Here is a 26769-nt window from a genome sequence, read left to right as displayed (position 1 = left end):
CACCCAGGCGCCCCTTCTCCCCAGTTCTAAACAGATTTCTATTTTTCCTCCAGACCTCTGAATTTTTTTTTAATTCCTAATGAGGTAGTGGGAAAAGGGCATATATATTTAATTTATGGCTTTGTGCTTTATTCTTCATATGATAAAAAAAACATTTCTTTAGAATTTGCGTGTTTTGCCTTTAGTCAAACCCCATTTTATTGGAATACAATGGTCTTTAATAGAACATAATATATGTTACTTAAGTCTTTAAATTTATTTGTTTAATATAAATAAATTCAATTAAAAAATTCACATCCTTCTCAAATGTCCACGAAGCACAAAAATTCTGGAGTTTAAAAATACAATGATGACACAAGATCAAAGATTCCTGGGTCGACTTCTGTAATGCACAGCCAACTACTTACAAAGCTAAAACTAGACCCGAGAGCCACATTTGTTTCTTATACACAGCACCAAACTGATACTAACATTCTACCAATATCGTGCACAGCAACGATTGAGCACTTCACTTGGGTCATTATATTTATTGTCTACCACTTAAGTTAATGGCCCTTCGTGGTTAAAGATGTAGAAAGAACTTAAGCTAAAAAAATACTCCCTACACAAACTCTTTATCCGTATATATTATAAATTACAAACATATACATTTCCTGAGAAGCCAGGTGCTCATTTCTATCCTTTTATTATCACATATACTCCCACAGATGATGAAGTTACATATGAATTCTAGACCCTGATGAATGCTGTTGATTTGTTCCCTTATTCTTATGAACAACTAGCTATACTAACTCTCATTTTCTGAAGATGTTCTCACTCTACAAAAAAACATCAGTCTACAGTTCAGCAAACAGACGTCCGTCCTTTTGATCTGCTCTAAGTTCCTTCTGGTTATTCTCCTGTGCCCTTCCTATTCTCACCTGTGGCCTTATTCTAACCAGAAGAACTGGGTAGGAGGACTCCACTTTCCCTCCACGCTCTTAGCTACTGAGGACTTTCCCACTTCTGTCTGAGCACCTAATCATACCATTGAAGTTGCTCCAAGTCTGAATCTAAATAAGGGCATTGGTACTGCGATTTATAATTCTTTTCTAAGCGAAGATAAGAAACTGGAAAACAGGATTATAAATTATTCTTTCAATCACCTGATGGTGGTTTCCCTTTTGCTGGAGGAGTTTGTGAATGGGTTTCCTTCTCCTTTTCTGGCTCAAGAGAAGGAAGGGGAGGGGGAGGAGGAGACGGAGGCTCAGCCAGGGGGACTTCTTCTTTTTTCTCAGCTTCCTTTTCTTCTAACTTCTTTTTAACTTCGAAAAGATAAGAAGAATGGACCTTTATTAGAGACTCTAGACACCCGCTATTTTACTTGAACCAAGATAAGCCTAAATTAATATAAAATTGCCCATACTGATTTAAGTTTAAATTCATGTTTTAAGGCTCTCCCTTAAATCATCCAGTCCTTAAAGCTAGGATTTGAAGCCTTCTCTGCCTGGTTAGAAACACTGTTTACTTTGTGGATAATGATGATGATGATGATGATGTGTGTGCGTGTGTGTGTTACGGAACCTGGACTGGATCGCCCGACGGAAGAACCAAGCAGCACTCGGAGATATTGGAGGACAGGAGGCTTATTTAACGCCAGTGGGCTCAGAGGAGAGTGGTCTCCAAAGGTCTGAGCCCCAAGCACAAACAAAGGGGGCAATTTATACACTTCTACTTCCACATACTTGGCACTTTTGGCACGTGCGCGAAGCAGGGCAGGGAGAAGAACCCGGAAGAGCCCCGGGGCAGGGACTGGGACTCTCTCACTGGCTCGGTCGGCCATCTTAGGACATAGATTTTCCTTATCATTCCCCCCTTTGATGTCCCATTAAACACCTAGTATAGAGGGCATCATTCTGTTTGACTCTAAGGGTTGACTGCAAGGCTTGGGGCAAACACGGACTTAATCATAAACTTAATAGCACACCAGGTAGCAGAAGACCAGGACAGACTGGGGCCAGGAAAATCATGGTGAAATGCGCTCAGGAGTAGACAGCAGAGGGCCAGTAAAAGTGGGATTTATGACCTTAGGTAGAAGCCTCTGGGGGAAAGTCCAATCAGGAGGGGTAGCAGTATACAGTCTGACTCCCAAGATGAGGGAAATCATGCCAATGAGAGCCAGGGACCACGGTGGGGTCTTGTCAAAGGTGAAGCTGGAGTGGGTTCATGAAGTCTGACTGGACTCTCCACTGGTGCGGCTCCTCATCCGAATGATGAGCTTTCTTCACTCTTGAGTGGTGGACCCATGGGGTGACACCTGAGACCTTGAGGGCAGTAGGGGTGGTTAGAACAACAGTGTGGGGCCCTGCCCACTGCGGTTTGAGGGGGTCTTTCTTCCAATCTTTGACACAAACTGAGACCCCTGTCTGGAAGGAGTATACCTGAGACCCTAAGGAGATTGGGGTCCTCTCAGTGGTGTACTTTTGTAATTTATTTAGGGTGGCCCCCAGGGCCTGAAGCTGCTCCTTTATCCCTTTATCTCCAACCTGATGTAAATTTCCTGGAAGGCTTCCTAAGCACGGGGAGGCCATCCATATATTAATTCGAATGGGGAGAAACCTGATGTCTGGGGCTTGCAGCGAGCATGCAGGAGAACTAGGGGTAGCAGATCCGGCCATGGGAGGTTAGTCTCCTGACAAAACTTTGCTAAGGTTCTCTTGAGGGTGCGATTCATTCGCTCTACCTTCCCTGAACTTTGGGGCCGGGAAGCAGTGTAGAGTCTTCAGATGATGTTGAGAGATTTGGTCAAGACCTGTACAATGTCTGCCACAAATGCGGGTCCATTGTCACTATGGATTGTTAATGGCAGGCCGAACGATCTCCCATAAGAGGACTTTAGCTACTTCCCGGCTTTGCTCCGTCCTGGTCAGAAGGCTTTGTGCATACTATTACTAGGAGATATCTGAACCCCCTGCTCGGCTGCACATCTGTGAAGTCTACCTCTAGATCTTCAAAGGGGGTGCTCCCATCCTCTGGACACCTGGTGGGGGACGTGGTGCAGACCGAACATTATTTTTAGCACATGTTATGCACCGTTCACTCGTTGCTCGGCACAGTGCTGGCAGCTCACTGATGTAGTAGTGCTTCTTGAGAAGGCTCTAATGCAGTTTTTCCCAGATGAGTGAGTCGGTGGTGTTCCTTGACTAGATGCCCTCAAGTTGCTGTTGGAACAAAGATGCACCTGTCTGGCATCATCCACCATCCATTTTCAATCAGGGTGGCCCCCTCAGCCATGGCCATTCCTTTCCCTTTTTAGTGTAATTGGGTGGAGGGACTTCTTCCAGGGGTGTTAGGGCCATGGTGAGGGAAGGGGCTCTGTCTATGTCCTCACTGGCTGTGGCCTTGGCTGCCTCATCTGCTAGACGACTTCCCCGAGCTATGGGGTCATCTCCTTTCTGGTGTCCCTTACAGTGCAGGATTGCTACTTCCTTTGGAAGCCAGACAGCTTCGAGGAGTCTCAGTATCTCCTCCTTGTTCTTGATAGCATTTCCTGCTTCTTCTAGGAGGCCCCTTTCCTTGTAGATGGCTCCATGTATATGTAGAGTAGCAAAGGTGTACGGAGAGTCAGTATAGATATTGACTTGCTTGCCTTCACCGAGGGTGAGGGCTCTAAGGCATATAATTCAGCCCGTTGAGCTGACCATCCAGCTGGTAATGCCTTAGCTTCTAGGACTTCAGTGGTTGTGGTTACTGTATAACCCGCTTTCCAGGCACCCTCCTGTAGGTAACTGCTGCCATCGCTGAACAGCGTGAGCTCTGGATTCTTTATGACTTGATCCCGCAGATCTGGATGGCTCACATAGACTTCATCAGTCACCTCAGAGCAGTCATGGTCTGGTACCCCCTCTTCCATGGGGATAAAGGTTGTTGGATTTAATGTCCTTACTGTTTCAAGGGTGACCCATGGGTTTTCACAGAGGAGCTCTTTCACAGAGGAGCCCTTGGTATTGTGCTAGCTGAGAGTTGGAAAGGAAGTGGTGTCCCTGTGCGTTCATGAGGGACACAACTGCATGAGCAACCTTGACATTAAGTTCTTGCCCCAGGGTAAGTTTGTCTGCCTCCTGATGAGTAGGACTGTGGCTGCAAGCGCCCTGAGGCATGGTGGCCATCCCGCTGCCATGGGGTCCAGCTTCTTTGACAGGTAAGCAACTGGCCATTGCCAGGGCCCAACAGTCTGGGTGAGTACCCTGAGTGCTATTTTTTCCTTTTCATGTACAAAGAGATTGAAGGGTTTTTCTACATCTGGTAAGCCCAGGGCTAGAGCCTGCCCCAGGGTGGTCTTTATCTCTGTGAAAGCAGCTTCTGCTTCCTCAGTCCAGGCGGGGGGTTCTCGATCTGGTCCCCCTAAGAGATCATAAAGAGGTCTTGCTATTGCTGAGAACTCAGGGATCCAAATGGGGCAGAATCCTGCAGCCCCCAGGAATTCTCGTAGGCCCCTTTTTGTCTGGGGCTGTGGCAGGGAGATGATGACCCTTTTTCTCTCCAGCCCTAGTTCTCTTTTCCCTTGGGTGAGGAGGAAACCAAGGTATTGGACCTGTTGTAGGCAGATTTTGCCTTCTTCCATGAGGCTCAGTATCCCAAGTCTGACAGGAGCTGTAGGAGGGCCTTTGTGCCTTTTGTGCAGTCTTTTTGTGTGTCACTGGTGAGGAGGAGGTCATCCACATACTGGAGGAGGGTGCATCGCGTGGCCTCTCTTGGGAAGCTGGCAAGGCCCACGGCCAGCACTTCCCCAAAGAGGGTTGGTGAGTTTTTAAACCCCTGCAGGAGGCGCGTCTAAGTCAGTTGCATCTAGCACCCTATATCAGGTTCAGACCATTCAAAGGCAAATAGTGGCTGGCTCTGGGGAGCTAAACGGAGGCAGAAGAAGGCATCCGTCAAATCTAGGCAAGTGAACCATCTGCCGACCCTGGGATTTGGCTGAGGATGGTGTATGGATTCGGGACCACTGGGTGCAGAGAGATGGTCACCTTGTTGATGGCCCATAGGTTTTGAACTGGTCAGTATACCCCTCCTGGCTTCTTGACTGGCAGGAGTGGGGTATTCCAGGCTGGTTGGCACTCGACTAGAATACCTGCTTCTTTGAGTTTGGTCAGATATTTTTGGATGCTGATCTTAGCTTCTGTGGAAGGGGGTATTGCCTTTGCCTTTGAGGTTGGGCTCCTGGGATCAGTTCAACAATGATAGGGGCCCGATTCCGGGCTAGTCCAGGTGGGTTGTTTTTAGCCCATACTGAAGGGAAGGCGAGTCTAAACTCCAATGGGCTGCTCAGTTGGGCCTGGGCACAGAATAGCCTCCATTCTTCTTCCCTTGGCATGGTAATTGCTAGTATTGGAGACCCCATCTCTTCTTGCCTTGGGTTCAATAGGAGGCTAGTGTGTCCAGTGGGCTCAAAGGTTATCTGAGCCCTAAGCTTGGAGAGCATGTCTCAGCCCAGGAGAGGGATGGGGTGATCAGGCAGATAAGGGAATTCATGTCGGACCTTGTGGCCCCCAAGTTCACACCGGCGAGTCTGGCAAAAGGGCTGTTGTATCGCCTGCGTCCTGGTCGCCCTAAGAATTGTCGCAGTCCTTTTGATGAAAGGGGTCACTGGGGAGGTGACAACAGAGTGCTCAGCCCCAATATCAACCATAACAGTCACTGGTTGGCCCCCCACCTTCATTCTGACCATGGAATCATGGGGGCCAAGGAGGAAAAAGCCCAGTCCCCGTCAATCTGTGTCAATTCCCACACAGGGAATTGTAGCAGCTGGGCTTTTGAGCCTTTCCCTGGTTGGGACATTCATTTCTCCAATGCCCTTTCTCTTTACAGTAGGCACATTGATCCCTTGCCAAGGGGGTTCTGGGCTTCCCCCCTTTCGGTGGTTGGGATCTCCCCATCTTTGTGTTGTCCTTTTCTTTCAGAGCGGCAGTGAGGAGGCTGACTTTCTTTTTCATCTTTTTTGTTGGCTTCCCATTAGGCTGCGACCTCCCTATTCATGTAGACCTTACTGGCAAACTCTATTAGTTGGGTGATGTTCATCCCGGCAAAACCCTCTAGTTTCTGAAGTTTTTTCTGATGTCTGGGGCAGCCTGAGCCACGAAGGAGGTGTTTATCATCTGTTGGCTTTCCTGCGTCTTGGGGTCAAATGGAGTGTATATCCTGTAGGCTTCACATAGTCTTTCGTAGGAGTCCCTGAGGGACTCCACTGGTTGTTGAGTGACCAAGGATACCTTAGTCATATTCATGGTTTCTTAGCTCCTACCCGGATTCCCTGGAGGAGGGCCTCCTGGTACCAGCAGATGTGGGCCTGTCCCTCGATTGTGGTGAAGTCCCATGCTGGGTGCTCTTTGGGTGCATCCATACTAGCCCAGGCAGCAGGGTTGATGACTCCTGCTGGTGCGTGCTCCATAGGGTTCTCAACTTGCCAGGGTTCATCCTGACTCCACAGTCTCCCGAAAACCCCTACTTGAAGTTTTTGATCATGGTCTTTAGAACCGTAGGTTTACTCTGCCCTGACCCCGTGGTGATGTCCCCGTGTGCAGTGGCGCAGAGACAGACAAAGAGGGGGGTGCCTCCTGAGGTGAGGAGACCAATCAGATGCCTGTTTGGCCATGTCTCAAAGGAGCTTAGATGAGGCTTAGCCGTAGCGGTCTCAGTGTTGTGATTTATGATCAGAAACTATCCCGATGCCACCACAGACTGTGTGCTATTCACCACGGAATCGCAGATGGGCCCACTCAGACTCCATAGGCTTCTGGGGACCTTAAGGGTGCCCGCCCGTGGAGTCACAGAATCAGTCAGCTTGAGCAAGCCAGGTCAGACTGCACATTCACTCACACACTCACACTCTAGAAGTTATTACATTCCCTCCCTGGGAATCCCTACCTGTGAGACCTCTAAGAGGTCTCTGGGAGGTGATCAGACTCCCCTTCCACCCCAGTGGGGGTGGGCCTGTCTGGGTCCTGGGGCCCCAGGCCTTACCAGAATCCGACATCAGGACCAGGTCCTCACCTGCCAAATCTCCTCGAGTCTGGCGGGAACAGCGGAGCAGGGCCGGCACGAGGCGACCAGGGTGGGAGACTGCCAAAAATTAGGCAGGGAGCACCTTCTCCATTATGATCCCTCGTTCCATCACCGCCCCGCTGTTGCCCCAAACCGGTGGCAACAATGGGCCAGCGTGGTTGGGTTTCTTGGTCAGGGAACCAAATGTTACAGAACCTGGACTGGATTGCGTGACAGAAGAACCAAGCGGCACTCGGAGATCTTGGAGGGTAGGAGGTTTATTTAATGCCAGTGGGCTCAGAGGAGAGTGTTCTCCAAAGGTCTGAGCCCTAAGCACAAACAAAGGGGGCAATTTATACACTTCTACTTCCATATACTTGGCACTTTTGGCACATGCACGAAGTGGGGCAGGGAGAAGAACCTGGATTGGTGTGTACGGGAAGCAGAGCAGGGATAAGAACCCGGAAGAGCCCTGGGGCAAGGACTGGGACTCTCTCACTGACTCAGTCAGCCATCTTAGGACACAGATTTTCCTTATCATGTGTAGCAGGTAGAAAGGCTTGTTGACAAGGGATGCCAAATGTAAAAGTAACAATCTAAATGTAGCTAATGTAGTGGAATAGGAAAATAAAGGATTACTTCAAAATTAACAGTGGAAAACCAAGGTAAAGAACTCATGAAAAGAAGGTGAAGAACAAAGTGACCGAAGCCTTGGGGGTGGGAATGAGACAGAAGGGGAAAGCCTTCCAGACTTCTGGGAGTAAATGCATGCAAAGTACATAGATTAGTGCATAGTACTCAAGTCTTCTTAACAATTCTTATCTCAAGCAGAAACTATTTATTGGATTTGAATTGTGCCTCAGAAGAAAGGAAGGGTCCTAACAATGAGGTAAAACTCCCACCACTACTGCTAATAAGTAGTAAAAACAACAGTAGGCCCAGTTCTGGTTGCCAGAGATAGGTCAGTAAAACAAAAGAGAAGAATCGCTGCCCTCTGAAGCCTGCATTTTAGCGGTGGTTGGCAAACCATAACCATGATGAGTAAGTTACTTTATAGAAGGGGTGGGTGGTGGTAAGTGCTATGGAGAAAATAAACAGAAGAGAGTAAAGAGGATCAGGAGTGCTGGGGGGCAGCTTTTTAAGTTTATTTAAATAGAGGGCTGAGCAGGGTAGAGGAGCCCGTCAGCCTGGGGGACTGGAGAGGCAGACATGGCTGGTTCTTGCTTTTGTAGGCTCTTCTTGCTGGTATGGCCCTTTGCCTCTCACCATTCAGGTTCACCCTTCCTGTCTGGCCCTGCCCGGCCTCCCCAGCCTCACCAGCCCTCCTTGTTGGACATGGCAGCAACTGCTGACTGTACCATGGGCCATGAATACCCTCACTCTTGTGTGGCTATTTTTTTTTTATACATAGTCCTTCTGCCTTTAGATTCTTTTCAATTCAGCAAGCAAGGAGGCTTATTCTATTAGATGTTTTTTCAGAGTGGAAAGTAAGGGTTTTTTTTCTGATTATAAAAGTAATACCGAATTATTGTTTGTAAAAGTCCAACAATTTAGACGAATAAGCGGAAAGGGAAATTGCCTGTTAAGTTTCTGTCTCCCTCTTCCTCCACCGTCCAGTACTGTAGAGACTGCCAGATTCTTCCCTGTGCGTATATATTTAGTAGGGTATTTAGTATATTTAGTAAAAGTACATACTTTTAAAAACGAAACCGGGACTATTTTATATGTAACCAGCTTTTTCCTATTTAGAAGTATATAATGGTCACTTCTTCACCTCAGACTATATACAGAAGTACCACATCCTTTTATTTATTTATTTACTTAACTTAATCAGAAGGTTTAATTCAGGGCATTGGGCTAGGTCAATGTTTATGGTTTTAATGATAAAATATCTGTTCAAGTGATTAACCGACAGGAATGTAAATCTTAACTAAGTGGCAGTTGAGCTGTTGATGTATTTAGTGATTGGAATGTAAAATCTTCAGGAAAATGTTGAAGTGAGTCTGATAGCTGGCAAAAACAAACTGATTCTAACCTGTAGATGTTTGAAGCTACAGCTTAGAATTGGCGTTTCTGCCTCCCAACCAAGACTCTTAAGATCGCTGTGGGTGGTTTCCTCCAGCCTCTAACCTAATTTCTGACTGTCGAATAACATATTAAGCCACTTAAATAATATATGGATTGGTATTTGTTTTGTCTGAGAGCTTCACATGGGTGATTATTGGGAGGAGACATTTGGATGTGGGAGTTTGTCTTCCTAAGCGTATGCTCCTGGATCCTCACAGTATTTATGGCTTATACCTATGTGCTAGTTTGGGGTCAGCTAATTGATACATTATGGTGGTTAGGTCATGAATGTAGTGACAGGAGACAGCATGCTATCAAGGCAGTTTTAGAATCCTTGTGGTATTATTAACTTTGACCTTTTTTATTATACCAAGAAGATGCTGTTGTCAATACAATTAGGAGTGACTGGTAAACAAAAGAGAAAGATTTATTTTTCAAATCATTTTGCAAAGGTAAAATTCTCCATTGAATTCTGGCTTTGGCAGTGTATTAGCCTAAGATCCCTTTCAATAATAAATTTCAATAATACTATGAAAAGCTAGTGGGCAATTATTATTGGTCGAATGAAGGAGGAAGGAGGTCAGGATGGTTTAATGTGATAGATGTATTCCAGAAGAAGGCTTATAAAATAAGTAGTTATAATCAGTAAATTCACATCACATCAAGATTTGGGGAAAATAAACTGTCTAGGGTTTCCATCCTAAAAGGAGGGTTAACTCCTGAGGTTAATTTTAACTGCTATTTTTTTTTTCCACATGAAAACAGTACTTTCAGTGAGATGACTTATTTTGATTAAATTAAAACAAACAGAAAAATCTCTTATTTAGAAACATCTGCAGCAGAGAGCTAGAGAAGTACTTGTAGATAGTATAACTCAAATAAAACAGAGAACTTTGTAATTGTGTTTTCATTTTTCCCTAAGCTCATTAAAACCACCCATTTCAGTTACGTAAGTTCAAAATTATAAAGAAATGTAATTACCTTTATTCTCTTTTTTCATTATTTCTGTCATAAACATTTCTTTTACTTTATGGCATAAAGACTGTTTATCTACTTCAGCATTGATTTTTATCAAAATATTTTCTGGCTCTGTAAACCACTGCTCCAATAAAGACCAGTTGTCCAAGAAGCCTATAATCCTGCAAAAATATTGTATGATAACATATACCAATTAAAATATTTGAGTAACATTAATCATGATTTACCCGGCACACATAAGGAAAAAATAAGCTGCCAATACAGTTAAAACTGAAAAAGCAACTCTAAAAAATATACAGGCAATGGAATATTAATTACTTTGAAGAAGAAATTATTTAACCATCAAGCCATATTTTTTTGAGATATATGAGAGTAAAAGAAGATTTGAAAAGGCCACCATTTCAGGAAACCTTCAGTGTAAGTTTGGTTCACATGGTAAAAATCTACAGGAAGATCGGCTGTACTCACAGTAGAATTAACTCTGAGCACACTTCTCAAGGTAGCTACAGCCTGAGCTCATCTGTTTTTCTCTTAGAGACAGAAGTTAAAGAAATCTTTGAGTAAATGTAGATAGCTCAGACTTACTTGCTTGACTCAAAAATAATCTTGGAACGATTCCTGAAACTTTCTTGTCTTCCTTGAGAATAGATAAACTTAATGTAGCTAATTAGCTAATTAATGTAGACAATTACTTTTCTCTGGCTCACCTCCTATTTTTAGACTTCTCCAGGTTTCATAAAATTGTCTAACTCTAAGTTTTCTGTTCCAATGAGCAAACTGCGCACAACCAAGAGAAGGGTGTTTTTTGTTTTTTGGGGGATTTTTTTTGTATAACATCATTTTAGCAAAATGGAAGTCATTTTAAACTATACTCTGGTCTGAAGCCTAGCTCTTTGAAATATCATGATCTTCACTGGCATTTGCTGAATGAGGGCTAAATTAGGAGTCCATGTAATGAACCATAAAGGGAAGTGTTGCCTGATTTAATTCTTCTCTTCCCATTCTAGGATTTCTCTTCCGATTCTAGCACATTAATATTTCACCCACCATCAAAACTATTTAGTTTTGTTTTACTTGTAAAAGGCTGAATGCTAGAAAATACATCTTTTTTTTCTAGATCTGATGATTCCAAAGTGACTGATGTTCAGTCTGTTCAAAGGGCAAGAAATAAGAAGCAGGACAGTGAGTTTTAGACTAACCTATGCTGAATCTGATCTCTTAAATTCTGGTCCTCATCCATATCTTGGTTTTCAGCAGCTGCACATTGAGTGATGTCTTCATGAGGAGTTTCACTTGAAAATGCTTCAGCTATGATATGAAAATTACTTAATTAGATAATTTGCTAAACCAAAGTTTCAGTAGCACTGCTAAAATTTACTGATGCAAGACAGCCAAAATGATATGATCCTGCCATTGATCCAATATTCATTAAAATATTTAACAACATGTTGAAAGAGTATAGTTTTGGGATCAGACTCAAATTTTCCTTGGAAACTGAGGAAAATGACATATGATACAACATTAAAGAGGAGCTGTAGTTTCAATGTGTAGGATCTCAGGACTGACTCTGAAAAGGTGAGAATGAAAAGTGATGGGTCATCATGAATAACAAACTAGGAAATAATGAGAAAATCAACACTATGGTAAAAAGATTAAGAATGAAATAACAGGATGGCCATAAAGTCAAACATATGTAAAAATTATTTTTGACAGTATGTTACAATTCCATAAAGTAAATTAACTTTCTTTCTAGACTGTGATCTTTCTTTATAGGGTAGACATAAAGGAACTGACCACAAGAGACCAAAAACAAAAACAAAAACATCCTCAACACCTCTGACTGAGTCCTATACAGGATTGAATGGTATAAAGTCCAGAAAACTCATGAACTTAGAATAAATAGAAAATCATAAAGAGGGAAGAGACCCTTGAACTAGATTAAAAGGAATTCAGTCAATGCAAGAGAACACTGAAGGGTGACCTAATCTTGTTCAGGAAAATGGAGAACTCTCACGGATAGAGCAATCAGTTTTCTCCATTTACATTTAGGATAGAAAAAGATGAAGTGATTTAGAATACAGAATAATGCTTTTAGGTTATTTATAATACCCAAAGATTACTGGTGTCCGTGATGGGTGGTGGAAGAAGACTGTGGGAACTCTTCTCAGGAGGTGCTATCCTGCACCATCTCATGGTCACTCTCTCACTTTGTCAAGGACTTCAGCACATCTATCAGCATGCCTCTCTTCCCCAACTCCACCCTGGCATTGGTCTCCCTTCCCCTTCTCTCCACTTGTGACATTCTCTTTCCAAGACCATGTCCACATCCTGGATTTTGTGATCATCTTGAGTGGCTCCATCTCTGAAGTCTTAAAGACCTACACTCCTACTATTTGTCTTTCTAGCACTCCCATATAGCTGATGAATCTTTCCAACATCATCCAGTCCCTATACCCTTTCTTCCAAATTTACTTGCATTATCTTGACTTTTTATTTTCTAGCAAACCTGAATTGCATGGTTGAACACTCCAGCTTCTCTCCCTCATCTAACAACTTCGATTTGTGTCCTTGAGCTACACCAGCCTTAGCTGATATTTGTCTCTCTTTCCAAGTCTACACTTGAACAGGTAGGCATCCTTGAAGGAAAACACAATTTCATGACTTGTAACCTCACTAATTCCTTGGCTCAAAAATCAGCTGAGTAGATAGATACATGATAGATAGATAGATAGATAGATAGATAGATAGATAGATAGATAGATGATAAAGAATCTGAGATAAGCTTCTTGAGAGTTATCTTCACTCAAGCTCCCATTCATGCCTCAGTCCACCCCAGACCATCCTTCATGGCCCCCTACTCCATTGAAATAGCTCTCATTCCATTCACCAAAAACATCAAGGCCAATGGACATCCTTATCTTACTTGATTTCTCTGTTGTATTTATAGGTAAAATTTAGCACACAATTCTTAAATACTTTTACACATATTATCTTATTTTCACAACATAACTTGAAAAGCAAGATTATGATTCTGTAATGGGCCCCAAATTGCACAGGTCATAAATGACAAAGCAGGGATTTGATTCCAGTAATCTGACTCCAGGTTCTGGACTTCTTTTTAATGCTTAAACTGTTTGTTGAACTATACCCACTGAAAAGAATGCATACATGAATATTTAGCTCAATGACCTCATAAACTGAAGACAGCACCCAGATCAATGAACAAACATTATCAGCCTTGGAAGCCTCTCCCGTTTCTTCTCAGTTACTGTTAGTCACAGAAGTTACCCTTATAGAGCCTGCACTCAAAACCTCTCTATGCCTCTCTCCATACTATGAACACTGCTGCTCCCTCTCAGGCTGGCAGATGAACTGCAGAACTGGCTAAAAACCCAGGCAGCCATCTAGTCTCCCATTCTGACACAGCCTTATGTTCCTACACTGCCTGTTCCCTCTCCTTAGGTCTCCCTGGTCTCTTGCCTATTGGGTTTGAGTCTGGCACCTTTCTCTCTGCCCAGCCTTGGCTGGCCCGATGTACAGCCTTTGAGCCCACTGGGCTTTGGTTGTAAGCTGCTTCCTTGTGATGCTGTTCTTCAGGCTTCTCCACAGACTCAAGCATTGCAGGCAGCTTGCTGCACCTGACCCTAGAGACTGGGCTCTCACACCCCAACCTGGGCCTCAGGAGCCCAGCCCCTACTGGTCTGGGATGGGAATAGTACAACTTGATTTTGAAAATCTGTCCTTTCTTGGCTTATGAGACACTGCTTTTCCTGGCTTTCTTCCTCTCTCTAGCTGCTGCTTCTAAACACTTCTTCCTTTGCTCTCCCCAATAAATTCTGATGTTTTCTGAGGGTCATCCTGGATATTTTTTTAAAGCACATTTTTATTCCTAGGTGATACCTCTCACCTTCAAATCCTTAACTTTAGGACATGCTTCCTTCCTGACATCTAGCCCCATTTAGAGAACTGTTCTCTCAACATCTTAGCTTAAAAGTCCACAGGCACTTCAAATTCGACATTTCCTTACAGGATCTCTACGTGTTTCTTTCCATATTCTCTAAGTAAATGGTATCATCATTCAAAAACTGTGTAGGTCAGAAACTTGCATTCATCCCTTTCTCCCTGTGCTCCATCTCCCATCCTCACTGATCACTGGGTTCTGTGATTTGCCCTGTAAATACCACTTGAAGCTGACCATTCTCACCTTGCCTCTCCCAGCTGTCATAATGCTTCTGTTGTTTTTTAGAGGAGAATAGTTTTCTCATTGGTTTTATTGCTTCCAACCTCACTCCCCTTCCAATGCATCCTCCATCCTGAGCCAGAATGACCATTATAAAATGCATATCTAATTGCATTAAATCTCAGCTTTAATATCATTCAGTGATGTCACATGGCTTCAGGAAGATGTTCAAACACCTTAGCTTGGGGCAAGACTCCAGCTGGCCCATGCCTACTCTCCAGGCTCGTTTCTGCCCCTCCTCCATACCTTGCTGCCTCTCAGCCCTACTAGGTCCTTGATATTCTCTAGATGGACCATGCTCACCTGCCAAGGTTTGTGATGTGTTTCTCTCTACCTCTCTTCCTTCTTGGCCTGGTTAACCTCTTCCCATGCTGGGCACACCTAACTCTATTATAATAATAGCACACAACTAACTATATTATAATAATCAGCTTACTTTTGCTTCTTACACTACAACTTGTAGATAGGGATTTGCCTTTCATTTGTGTATTATCAGTTCCTGGCAAATTATAAATCTTAGATAAATGTTTACTAGTGGCACCATTTTAGCTCCCTTCACTCTAGACCAGGGCTATCCAATAGAACTTTCTGAGATGATGGCAACATTCTACACCAGGGCTGTATGATACGGTAGCTACTAGCCATGTGTGAACATAAAACGTGGCCTGTGTGACCGAGGAGCTGAATTTTTAGTTTATTAATTTTAATTGGTTTAAAAAGCATGTGTGGCTGGTGGCTGCCATGTTGGGCACACAATTCTATACTGCAACCTCTTGGTTCCTTAGCTACAATTTCCACTAAATTCTTTGAAGAGAGAATCCATTTCTTCTTTATTGCTCTATATGCAGTGCATAGCACAATGTCTGGCACACTGCAAGCATGCTATAAATAACAAATGAATATATGAACGAACAAAATATTATAGAAGGGTAGAGTCTTATCTAAAATAGTTTAAATGGGGTCTTGCTTAACATGAGGAGAGTAAATTGGCAAAATGATATTTCAAAGGCCATTCAATGGGCTTTATGGGCCTCTTAATATTCTAAGAAAGAAAAATCTTTTTTTAAGAAAAATCTTAAGATGTGAAAGAATAACACTCTTTCTTCATTTAAAATACTTTAGTATGAAAACTGCAGATTGATTTTCAAAGTTGTGGCTATATTTAGCATGCTCACTTCTGATCAAAATAAGTAAGAACTACAAAATTAATGATGTCATCCTAGTTTTCATGGTTTAGGTAGCCCCAATCCAACAGCTGGCTCAGTTCACTTCAGACCAAGAAATATGCAATGTTAGAAACATATGGTAAAAAGAAAAATCACATTGTGCTTTAATACTAATTTCTGAGGGTGGATAAATAAGATTAAGTGTATATGTGCATAAAATCTGACAAAGGAGAAGTTCACCCTGTAGTAGTGGAGAAAGGGAATTTTTAAGCCTAATTATAAGTCAAAGGTCAAGAATTAAGAAATTAAACAATTTAGATGTTAACATCAGCTTTGACAAATCTGCCAGAATCACTTGTCACGTAATTTCGATAGGGAATTGAAAGAACTCAAGGTGGATTGAGCTGGACTTCTTGAAAAATTGTTGCCAATTGATTTCCTCCTGTTTCTGAAACATACAACAGTAAGCTTCCTCCGAGCCCGGAGAGGGTAGGCAAACCTTCTGAGGCCCTTGTAGGGTTATAATCAGCTTCCAGGAACCCTCTTCTCCACAGGTCTCTGTGTGCCCTTTGTAACAACTTGACATATCCCTTTTCAAGTCAGATTGATCTTGAGTTCGGGGTCCGGTTCTATCACCAGTGGGCCATGGACTGGCAGTGTTCTCAGCCAATTCTCAGCTATGTCCTGAACAGGAAGGGCAAGTTGGCTAGAGAAGCAGAATCATCACTGCACTCAGCATGGCTCCTACTCCCTTGTATGGCTAGAAGTAAGTTCTCTCTTTTAAGATCTGGTAGACAGCATCCAGTTTACACTACTGGGCTCACCAGCTAAAGTAGTATCTAATGGTTTTGTCATTTCATTTAAGTAAACAGTAGACCTCAAAATTACAGAAACTCAAAATAAGGATGAGTGTGACTTTGGACAAGTCAGGTGTTCATGCTTTGAATTCCCATCTATAAATAAAAGCGCTGAAATAGATGATTCCCTAGGTCTCTCCTAGCTCTGAATTCATTGTATTAGTAACAACAGCAGTAATAAAAGAATGATAAGGATTGCCATTTGTTAAAGACTGATTTTTTAAAAAGGTAAAATCAAAACTCTCAAACAAAGGCAAAATGGCATTATTTAACTCTCCAGTTAATGAGGGACTAGTAAAATGTTACAACCAGTTCAAATGAGAACCTGAGTAACAGTCATATCTACAGTCAGGAATGCTAGAATAGATGTTAATAGTTGAAAAACTGGTCATTCTGTATAGAGCAATCTAATACTTGAAATCTCTTCAAAAGTTTAGAAATTAATATATATTGATTAAAAATTCATCTGCTTGTCTATGCACAAGAATCATTTGAATTGCCATTAGTTTCTTACAATTTACTGTTATAGTAAAGGTCAAAGCCAATGAAAGGCACAGACTTCTATAGATGCAGATAGTCCAAAGTGTCAAAAAGACTATACTCAACATTCTACTGAAAGGATATCTAATAATCTCTTGTTCATTTCAAAGTCTTCTATAATTCTTCCTGATGTATTTGCTATCCTGTGCCAGATTCTATCCTAAGTGTTTTACATTAATCTCATTTAATATCTGGTGATATTGTGATATAATAAGAAATACATACTTGGTCTTTTTCTCTGGCTCCTGACAAAGAGCTTATAATTTCCTGAGTGATAGGTGTGAGGAGCATTTTTTCTTATTCATAATAAGCCCCTTTCACCTTATCTGAGTTAATGCTAGTGGGATGACTCTTGGAAGATGAGACCTGGTTGCCAGAGGAACCAACCATGTGATTAGAAGGCTGGAACTTTCAGCCTTGACCCCAGACTTCTTGGGAGGGGTGAGGGGCTGAGGGCTGAGTTAATCACCAGTGGCCAATGATTTAATCAATCATGCTTTTTAGAACCTCCATAAAAGCTCTAAACCAAAGGCTTTAGAGAACTTCTGGGATGGTGAACACATCCATATGCCAGGAGGGTAGTGTAACCCAAACTCTACGGGGACCAAAGCTCCTAAGCTTGAGACTCTTCCAGACCCTAGCACTGTATTTTTCTTCATCTGGCTGTTCATTTGAATCCTTTAGGATAGCCTTTATAACAAACCAGTAATAGTAAGTGTTCTTTCTATGAGTTCTATGAGACATTATAGAAAATTCAAACCTGAGGAAGGGTCATGGAAACCCCCAATTTGTAGCCAAGTCAGACAGAAATGTGGGTAATGTAGGAATCTACTACTTGAAACTGGCATCTAAAGTTGGGGGCAGTCTTGTGGGGCTGAGCCCTTAACCTATGGAGTCTGCCCTAACTCCCAGTAGTTAGTGCCAGAACTGAATTAAATTGTAGAACACCCAGTTGGTCCCTCCCAAGAACTGGAGAATTGGGTGGGGTAGGAAACACACACATTTGCTGTCAGAAGTGTTATGAGTAAAGAAAGTTCTACTTTAATACCTATAACAATACAATTATAGATTGTGAAACTCAAGTTTCTCATAAGTATTTAATTTGAGGAATAAAGTAATACTTTCATTTCAATGGCAAAAAGTAATTAAATAAACCATGAGTGTTGGAAGGACTATTCAACTCCACCATGTGAGGACTTCAGTCAACTGATACTTGTTCCTCTGACTTCACACACAATCTCAGGGAAGGATGTTATCAGATCCCTGCTTGCAGAAGAGATGTGATTTATGACCTTCATAATGGTGACCCACCACAATGTACTAGACAGCCCCAAGAAGCTCCTCCATGCATGCAAATCTCAAAAAGGGTGCCCCTGTGCCAGGGGAGCTGCCAAGTTGAGGGAAGGGTTCAGTGAGATGCATGCAGTCAGCATAGAATTCTCTGCTAGTTCTCTGCAGTGCTGAACACCAACAGTTAAAGCAAGAGGCAAATGTGCTCTGCTAGATAATTCTTTGGAAATCTGAAATGGATTCCTTATTACCACTTCTAATTGTAAATGGGAGTATTCACTGATTCAGTCAAAGAAGGAATGAACAAAGAGCTTTGAATTATAAAAAAGAATATCAAAACAAAGGGAAAAGTGTCCAGCTTACTCATTGTGTCATTCATGCGATCCAGCAAGGAATTATCAGAAATATCTAATAACATGACAAAATCAAATGCAGAAGGCAGAGGAGGCACTTCTTTGGAGGTTGTAGGATCAATAGCCAACGTGGATATTTGTGCTCTCTTTTCCTCCAGTTCTAGAACCTCTCTGCTGCAGCCTGTGAGAGCTTCCTCCAAAAGCTTTGCTTGGTTTAACGTCATTGGAAAACCATCCAAGACCCATCCTTGATCCACAGGTATCTCACTAAGTTGAAAATGGACACACCATGAACATTTTGATAAATACAAGTACTTTGGAAGCAACAATACAATGAATCTTGCCTTTACCTTTCCTTTAACTCCACAGTAAGCTCCTTCCACACAAATGTTATTACTCTACAGCTAAAATTAGGCCTATTAATGTACCACAATCACTCCTTTGCTTAAAATCTTTCTGTAGGTCCCTGCTGCCCTCCAAATCTATTCCAGAGGCCATAACATGGTATTTAAAACTAACTGGCCACAACTTACTTCCCTATAATGTCTTGTCTTTCCCAGTCTTGAACTATTTACTTCAAACAAACTGATCTCCTCACTGTTAGGTGAGTATGTGTTGCATTTTCTAGCCTGTGTTCATAGGCAGTTCCTCCTTTGAACCATTTCTCATCTACACATCGTGGGATAACATACCTCACAGGGCGGTTATAAGGATAAACTGAAATGATTCATTTTAAAAACCCAGCACCAAGCTTAGCACACAGTAGATACTCACATTGCCAACCTGGAGAGTTCCTCTTATTCCCCCCAATCCAGCCTGGAGCCATAACTGCCTAATCTGAACTCCTCTGGCTCTCATTCACTTCGCTATAAAATTAATAATTATTGTAGTTCCTGAATGAGAAAAATTCAAATGAGTCTTCCTTATCTCAATTAGATTATAAGTTGCTGGAGCATTAGAAGCATTTCTTGGGGTTTTGCTTTCAGGGCAGCATCCTCCATAGAGAATAAGAGCTCCAAAATTATTATTTGAGGTCTTTAAATTGAAAAACAATATGAAAAAGGAAGAAACTTCAACTCGGCTCTTCTAAATCCCTAATTGTGTAAAATTGAGATTCTGATTTTTTGATTAAAAGTTATGACTTAATTTCTTTCTGTTAGAACTCATATTAAACAATAGAATCTCCTTCTCGCCTGTGTAACCTCTCCTTTCTCATTGCCTTCCTATCCAGCACTGACCAGCCTTTGGATTCCTCCTCCTGAAACATAAAACAAGGAAGGGCACTGGCCTGTGACCACACAGTTAGGGTGTCTCTGCTCTATAACGTGTCCCTTGGCTTTTCCAAGAATCTAACTTTTCCCTGAATTCCCCGCAGGGAATAGAACCTGACCTGTATTCACATCTGCATGAGTGAAGTCAAGGCTGGTAAAGTGGGGGAAGTGAAATATACGAATGTGTATCACGAAACATATCTTCATCTTGCTGTATGTTTTCTTATGTAGACAAGTAGTATTTATTAGACATTAAAAAAACATTTCTATATAATTCTTTATATACTTCTATCTGATAAAGAATATATTAGTAGATTAAAAAATACATACTTAATAGCATTTACCAAGATGTTAACTAGCAACATGTCAGAAATACTCTTTCCTTTCTTCAGCAACTTTTCTGATTTTGCACCAAGCCGAGCACGCACAGTCAGCTGTGAAAATAAACAATGAATGGTAGAGTGCAGCTAATTTAAAAGTCAGAATCTGATACCTGGGGGGAAAAAATTAAATGGGCATGTTCTCTGGTAAAGACACTGATCATCTGATGCAATTATCTTGTGTGAAACACATAACTAAAATAAGGGACAGATTATGCCCTTTTACAAGATGGAAAACTCAGCTGCTCTAGGAGACCCTCATGCTCACCACACTGTTCAGGGGTGATGGTGATAATGATGTTGGCACAGGGGGATCTGAACTTTATGCTAGAATATGAAAGGGTATAGGGACTGGATGATGTTGGAAAGATTCATCAGCTATATGGGAGTGCTAGAAAGACAAACTATGCACTTGAAGTAATGAGCACTGGGTGCTGTATGCACCTGATGAATCACTAAATTCTACCTCTGAAACTAATAATACAGTATATGTTAATTAAATTGAATTTAAATAAAAAATTTTAAAAAAAGATGTTAGTAGAAAAAAAAATTCTCCTTCTCCTTCTCCCTCTGCCCCTGTCCCCCCTAAAAAATAAAAATTAAAAAAAAAATAAAATTTTTTCCAAGGCAAAATGCATAATAAAAGTAATTAAATGTAATAAAAATAAAGCAAATAAAATCTCACTTGATTAATCTGGACATTCTATTTGATGACAAAAAGATATCTCCATATGCAGAAAAGCAATACTATATGAAGAAATGTTAGCTTCCATTAGAAGTAATAGTCAGTGAAATATAAATATTTCTTTCAGGGGTTACTACAAAATTCTGTAGAGTCACCACTAAGTCTAAGGAGAAATTCTGGAAAAAAAATTATTTAAAGGTAAAGAGAGTAGGAAAGGAAATAAAAGTAATAAATTAAGTGGTAAAGAAAAATACATAAATATAAACTTGACATAAGACTAAAATTTTAAAAAAGCACGTATATACCTTATATGAATAGCAATTTCCACCACTTTAGAGATAAAGAATTTAAAGAAAATTAAGTTCTGGCAAAACTGAATAGCAATTTCCACCACTTTAGAGATAAAGAATTTAAAGAAAATTAAGTAACTTAGATTTAGCTAATATTTTACCATCATATTTACTTTAAGTAGGCTCCAAGCCCAGCGTGGAGCCCAACGTGGGGCTTGAACTCATGACCCTGAGATCAAGACTTGGACATTTAACCGACTGAGCCACCCAGGTGCCCCAACATCACATTTACTTTAAAACAAAGAGAGGCACATTGCTGTTTCATTCCTTTTGAAGACATATCAAGAAACTATGAATCATGACCTATTTTAATATACTAGTAGCCAAAATCAGGTTAGTACTTACTTCAGAGAAACTATCACTTGATTTGACTTCTTCAACGTTTATAATTTTATTTGTATCGGTACCTATTAACAGAAAAAGTGGTAAAAACAAACTCCAGTATTTACCACTAAAACCATATTAATATTTGATCACCTATGGCTTTGGACAGATGGGTTATTGGGTCCAGCCATGCCTGAGATGCTCAGAGGAAGGATCACCACAGCACGGCTTCACCTTTCCTCCACCACATTAAAATCCAGCCATTATGTGGCTTGGCGTTTTCTACTTCCTTCATTCCATTATGGCTCACCGATAATAGTATCATTAGAAGTACTTAAATACAGTTTAGGTTTTCTTTTCAGAAAACTAGCCAAGTTTCTCAAGAAAATCTGTTGAAATGTTAATTCATTAATTTTTATTTTCCTAAATTATCAAGTTATAGGTAATAAACATGTGTAAAAGTAGAAAATTCTAGAAATCAGAAGGGTTGTTCATTAAAATCTTCAGAAAAAAGCAAGTTTTCAGAGTCCATTTATAATTAACTGGACTTCTGTAATAAAATATGTCATACAATACTTAAAACTGTTTAGAAGTCAATTAAAATTATCTTGTGTGAAACACATAACTAAAATAAGGGACAGATTATGCCCTTTTACAAGATGGAAAACTCAGCTGCTCTAGGAGACCCTCATGCTCACCACACTGTTCAGGGGTGATGGTGATAATGATGTTGGCACAGGGGGATCTGAACTTTATGCTAGAATATGAGGACACTATTAAATACGGCAAGCCTTCACTGGCATAGCTAGAAAAGACATTTAAGATTTAACATTGTTTTCCTTCACTGTTTCTAAAAAGCATCTGAAAGACTAGAACCCAGATCCCAAGTGAGATAACTTTTCATTAGCTTTGGAGGATTTGGTTCTATTTATGTGCCTTGCTCAAGGCTGGGAATAAACTTAACTTTATCTAGGGAACCACCCTTCAGGTGGGTGCAAGAGACCAGACCCTGCAGCCTCCCTCAACACAGTGAACAGCACAGCAGCACGCGGGGAGCCCCAACAGTACCACTCACCCACATCCGCACAGGCAAGAAGAAACAATAAAATACCGTCTCCCTGCAAAGCCAGGAAGAGGGAGGATTTCTCCTGACTGTTACCATAAGCACAACAAAACTGAGCAACTGCTTGAAGGAGTGTAGAAAGATTCCTTCTTAATATTCATCTCTTATCCCTAGCCGTAGACAAAGGTTAGGGACTTCTGTGTTTATCTTGCTCTCTCTGTTAAATGGCCAGGTAGACAACTATGTAAAACTCCCCCTTCTTTCCCTGAAAGCAAGTTTGTGCTCACATACACCTGTACTAACTATTTATCTGTCCGCCTATCTAATGTAATGTAAATAATGGGTGATTTGTTTTGACATCTCACTTACTAAGTATAGTTTTATCTTCTGTTTCTGGCAATGCTTCCTCTGAAGCTGGATAAGGTGAAGACACATTCTGCAGATCCTTTGGGGAGAAAACACACACACACACACACATACAGGAATTGTAACATTGTTATATTTCAATAATATTTAACATTTTATTTCTACAAGTAAGGTTTACACTATCTTATCAATAACGTTGGTATTAAGAAGAACTGAATGATTTCTGAAAACAAGTAAAATTTGATGACTATTCTTACAGAAATAGTAACCTATGGTGTACTCTGTCTTTCAAATGACCTTTAATTCTATGTAAAATACAGCAACTGCTATTTTTAAAATACAGTGAAACCTGAGAAAGAGGTAGATTTTATGGAAAACCATTTTAGAAAGAACAATCCTGGAGGTGTCAGTCATAGCCATAAGGGAATAAAGAAAAAAACATGTACATGATCTATCATCCAATTGATTGAAATACAGAATGAGAGGCAGTCCACACTTCTCCCAGTTATTCTTTTTTTTTAAGATTTTATTTACTTATTGGACAAGGAGAGAGAAAGGGAGAGCCCACACAAGCAGGGGGAACAGCAGAGGGAGAGGGAGAAGCAGACTCTCCACTGAACAGGGAGCCCCATGTGGGGCTCGATCCCAGGACCCTGGGATCATGACCTGAGCCGAAGGAAGATGCTTAACCAACTGAGCGACTGAGCCACCCAGGTGCCCCTTCTCCCAGTTATTTTCATAATTTGTAGTTAAATGGTATTTATCTTGCAGCCCATGCAAATCATCTGGATTAGATTCTCTGCTAATTTATTCAATTGCAGAGACAACATAAAGCAGGAGAAAGAATGCTGGATTTAGAATCTGGGTTTCCACTCAAAACACTCATCAACAAGCCTTCTGACCCCGAGCAAACCAATTCATACTGAGGACCTCTACTGTCTCCGTTTTAAAATGGTGCTGGACCGCATCATGATTCTCAAGGTGGGGCCACATTTTCATATTTTCTGCCTTAGGATCTTCATGCAATAATGTAGCAAGATGCAATATTGATGGGAATGTGACACAGGTAAACCACAAGGAAGACCTCTCCCTTCTCCACCACCCCTCTCCTCGCAGATCACATTCAGCCATCCAACTGTTTTTTTATATGGTCCCTGGGCATCCCTCTGCGGAATAGCACTGTGAGCCAGGGGACCAAGCTTGGCATCCCTCTCTGCCCCTTCTCTGCTCTGCTCCAGCATCTGCCTCAGCCACTGTCCAAAGCCGGCACTGGTCTTTAACTATGCAACGGATACTCTGCCATTGGCCACTGCCAGGGTCTCAGTGATGAAATATCACTCCAGGAGCTAATGACTTGGTGAAGTCCCCCCTCCAACACTCATACCCCACCCTCCTCCAATCCCTTGCAATTCAGCCCCTTCACCCCCTTACCAGTCCTACCAGCCTGTGGCTCTTTCTTTAGGAGACTGTCTCCAGCTGATGGTAACTGGGCACGAAGTGGGCCAACCACCCTGGATGACCCACCAGGCAAACTAGGGGATGGCAGGGAGGAATTTTCTTTCTTGTTATTATAAATACACACATAGTAACCTTGATTTTGCCTCTTGGTCCACAAAATCTAAAATATTTTCTCTCTGGGCCTTTACAGAAAACGTTGCTAACCTCTGGTCTAGAAGATCTCTTAGATTCTATTCAGCTTCAAATTTCTAGACTATGAGGAGCAGAAAAGAAAACTAAAGTCGCACTTGCCTGGATTTCTTTGCTCTTCTCTTGCAGAACTGGTGGAGTCTTTTCTTCAGCTTCTTTCTCAATTGGTAGAGCCTCACTGATTTTTTCATTGTCATGAAATGCTTTGATAGCTTCTTGGACAAGAGTGTCAATAGAAAGTATCTGAATAGGAAAGTCTAAAGTGCAAAAGACAATTTTATTAATATCTTTTCATTTAGGAAATTGACATAATTATCCTTCTGTGCTGGCTTCATCCAATAACACTGTCTCTAGGGCCTTCTACAACTGTCTTTTGGATCAAGCCACTTATTTTTTTTTTTATTGTAGTAAAATTCACATAACATAAATCTAATCATTTTAACCATTGTAAATAATACACCTCAGTGGTATTTACGTCATTCATGTTGTCCAACCATCAGCACTATCTTGTTCCAAAAAATTTTCATCACCAAAAGAGAAAACCCTGTACCCATTAAGCATTCACTCCTTATCTCTCTATCCCTGTCCCTATAACCACTAAGTTGTCTTCTGTTTCTATGGATTTGCCTATTCTGGACATTTCATATAAATGGAATCATACAATATGTGGCTTTTCGTGTCTCATTTCTTTCATTCAGCATTGTGTTTTCAAGGTTCATCCATGTTGCAGCTCAGATCAGTACCTCACTCCTTTTTTATGGCTGAGTAATATTTCATTATATAGATTAATACCACTTTTATTATCCATTCATCAGATGACAGGCATTTAGATTTTGTCCCCACATTTTGGCTACTATTAATAGTGCTGCTATGAATATTCCTGCACAAGATTTCTTTTGAACACCTGTTTTCACTCCTTTGAGGGTATATATCCCCTAATGGAATTGTTGGGGCCATCTTTGTTTAATTTACTGAGGAACCACCAAACTGCTTTCCATAGTGGTGACACCATTTTACATTCCCACCAGCAACATATGTATGAGGGTTCCAACCAACACTTCCTCACCAACACTTGTTATTTTCCTTTTTTTTATTTATACTTATCCTAGTGGGTGTGGAGTGGTACCTCATTGTGCCTTTGTCAAGCTGCTTTTCAAGGAGGTCCTTTTAACATCTCAATAATGATCTACCCTTGTCTGTCTTGGAATAGTTTAAAATGGACTAGTCTCTACAAATTGTGTTTTCCAGTGAAAACAGTAAAAAATAAGTATAACTGAATAAAAACTAATTAAACAGATGGAAACCTGGGCTTCTAAGTGAATGAGCTTCAAAAGAAAAAGCCAAAGGTTCATAAAAAGACAGAACTCAATGGATGTGAAGAATTAATACGTTCATAATTTTAAGTGGATTTCTTTTGTATTTGTTATAAATTATTAATTTCCCCTTTCATTGGTAGGTAAATAAAATCTATGAGGAAAGTTTATAACTTGTTATTTCTCAAGACTATGCACACCATTATATAGCATATTCATATATCCAGGTTTGCTTGGGACAGTGCCAGTTTATGACGCTTAAATCCTAAAAGTGTCTGCCTTGGACAAGTAATTATATGATCACTGTATTATAAAATTTTTGATGACAGAGTTTCCCAATATATCAGTAGATTCTTATGTATGTTGTCTACAGACATAGTCATTTGCAACTACAGTCAATGCAAATAGAATCCAATAAGTGGAAAAAAGGGAAGAAATTCTACCTTTTTGTAGAGCCTTTAGAGCAGTGGTTTTTCCACTAAATGTTTTCCCCAGTAAGCACCCTTTAATAGCAAATGAAGGTAATTCTGATACTGTTGATTTGACTTGAGGAGGATGAGATTTTTCAACTAATCTGTGAATCACGTGACCCAATATGCTATTGTTGGAGGGTGGTAAATTTTCTACCATTTCTTCTGGTAAGGCCCACTCTCCAACCATGTTCTGCAAAATAACAATGAAACAAACAAAACAGAATATTCTTAAGAGTGGGAATTTAGGCATATAAAAATTTTTAATATTGAAAATAAACTCAAATTATAGCAAACAAAAGTAATACTTTAAATAATTATGTTACATAAATGAGTAATAACATAAATAATATGTTCATAATAGAGAGCAGAAAAATGAGCTTCCTATG

The 26769-nt window shown here is 41.0% G+C and overlaps 1 protein-coding gene across 1 annotated transcript in view; it reads right to left on the bottom strand.

Moving 5' to 3' along the window:
• The window catches only part of LOC118006482 (sperm flagellar protein 2-like), a 165982-nt gene that overhangs the window by 76405 nt on the left and 62808 nt on the right, over positions 1-26769 (bottom strand). The window contains exons 10-18 of the mRNA XM_034999156.1: positions 26354-26573; positions 24700-24854; positions 22954-23029; positions 21543-21604; positions 20113-20216; positions 18522-18778; positions 11265-11373; positions 10069-10226; positions 1146-1304 (exon numbers count right to left, since the gene is read on the bottom strand). Of these exons, the coding sequence (XP_034855047.1) occupies positions 1146-1304; positions 10069-10226; positions 11265-11373; positions 18522-18778; positions 20113-20216; positions 21543-21604; positions 22954-23029; positions 24700-24854; positions 26354-26573 (1300 nt within the window). The remainder of the gene's footprint in view (positions 1-1145; positions 1305-10068; positions 10227-11264; positions 11374-18521; positions 18779-20112; positions 20217-21542; positions 21605-22953; positions 23030-24699; positions 24855-26353; positions 26574-26769) is intronic.

This window comes from Mirounga leonina, unplaced genomic scaffold (assembly GCF_011800145.1).
Source record: "Mirounga leonina isolate KUSES-001 unplaced genomic scaffold, KU_Mleo_1.0 Mir_97, whole genome shotgun sequence".
In the NCBI taxonomy this organism is placed as follows: Eukaryota; Metazoa; Chordata; class Mammalia; order Carnivora; family Phocidae; genus Mirounga; species Mirounga leonina.
The sequence above is the reverse complement of the archived record's forward strand: the minus strand, read 5'-3'. Positions and strand labels throughout refer to the sequence as shown.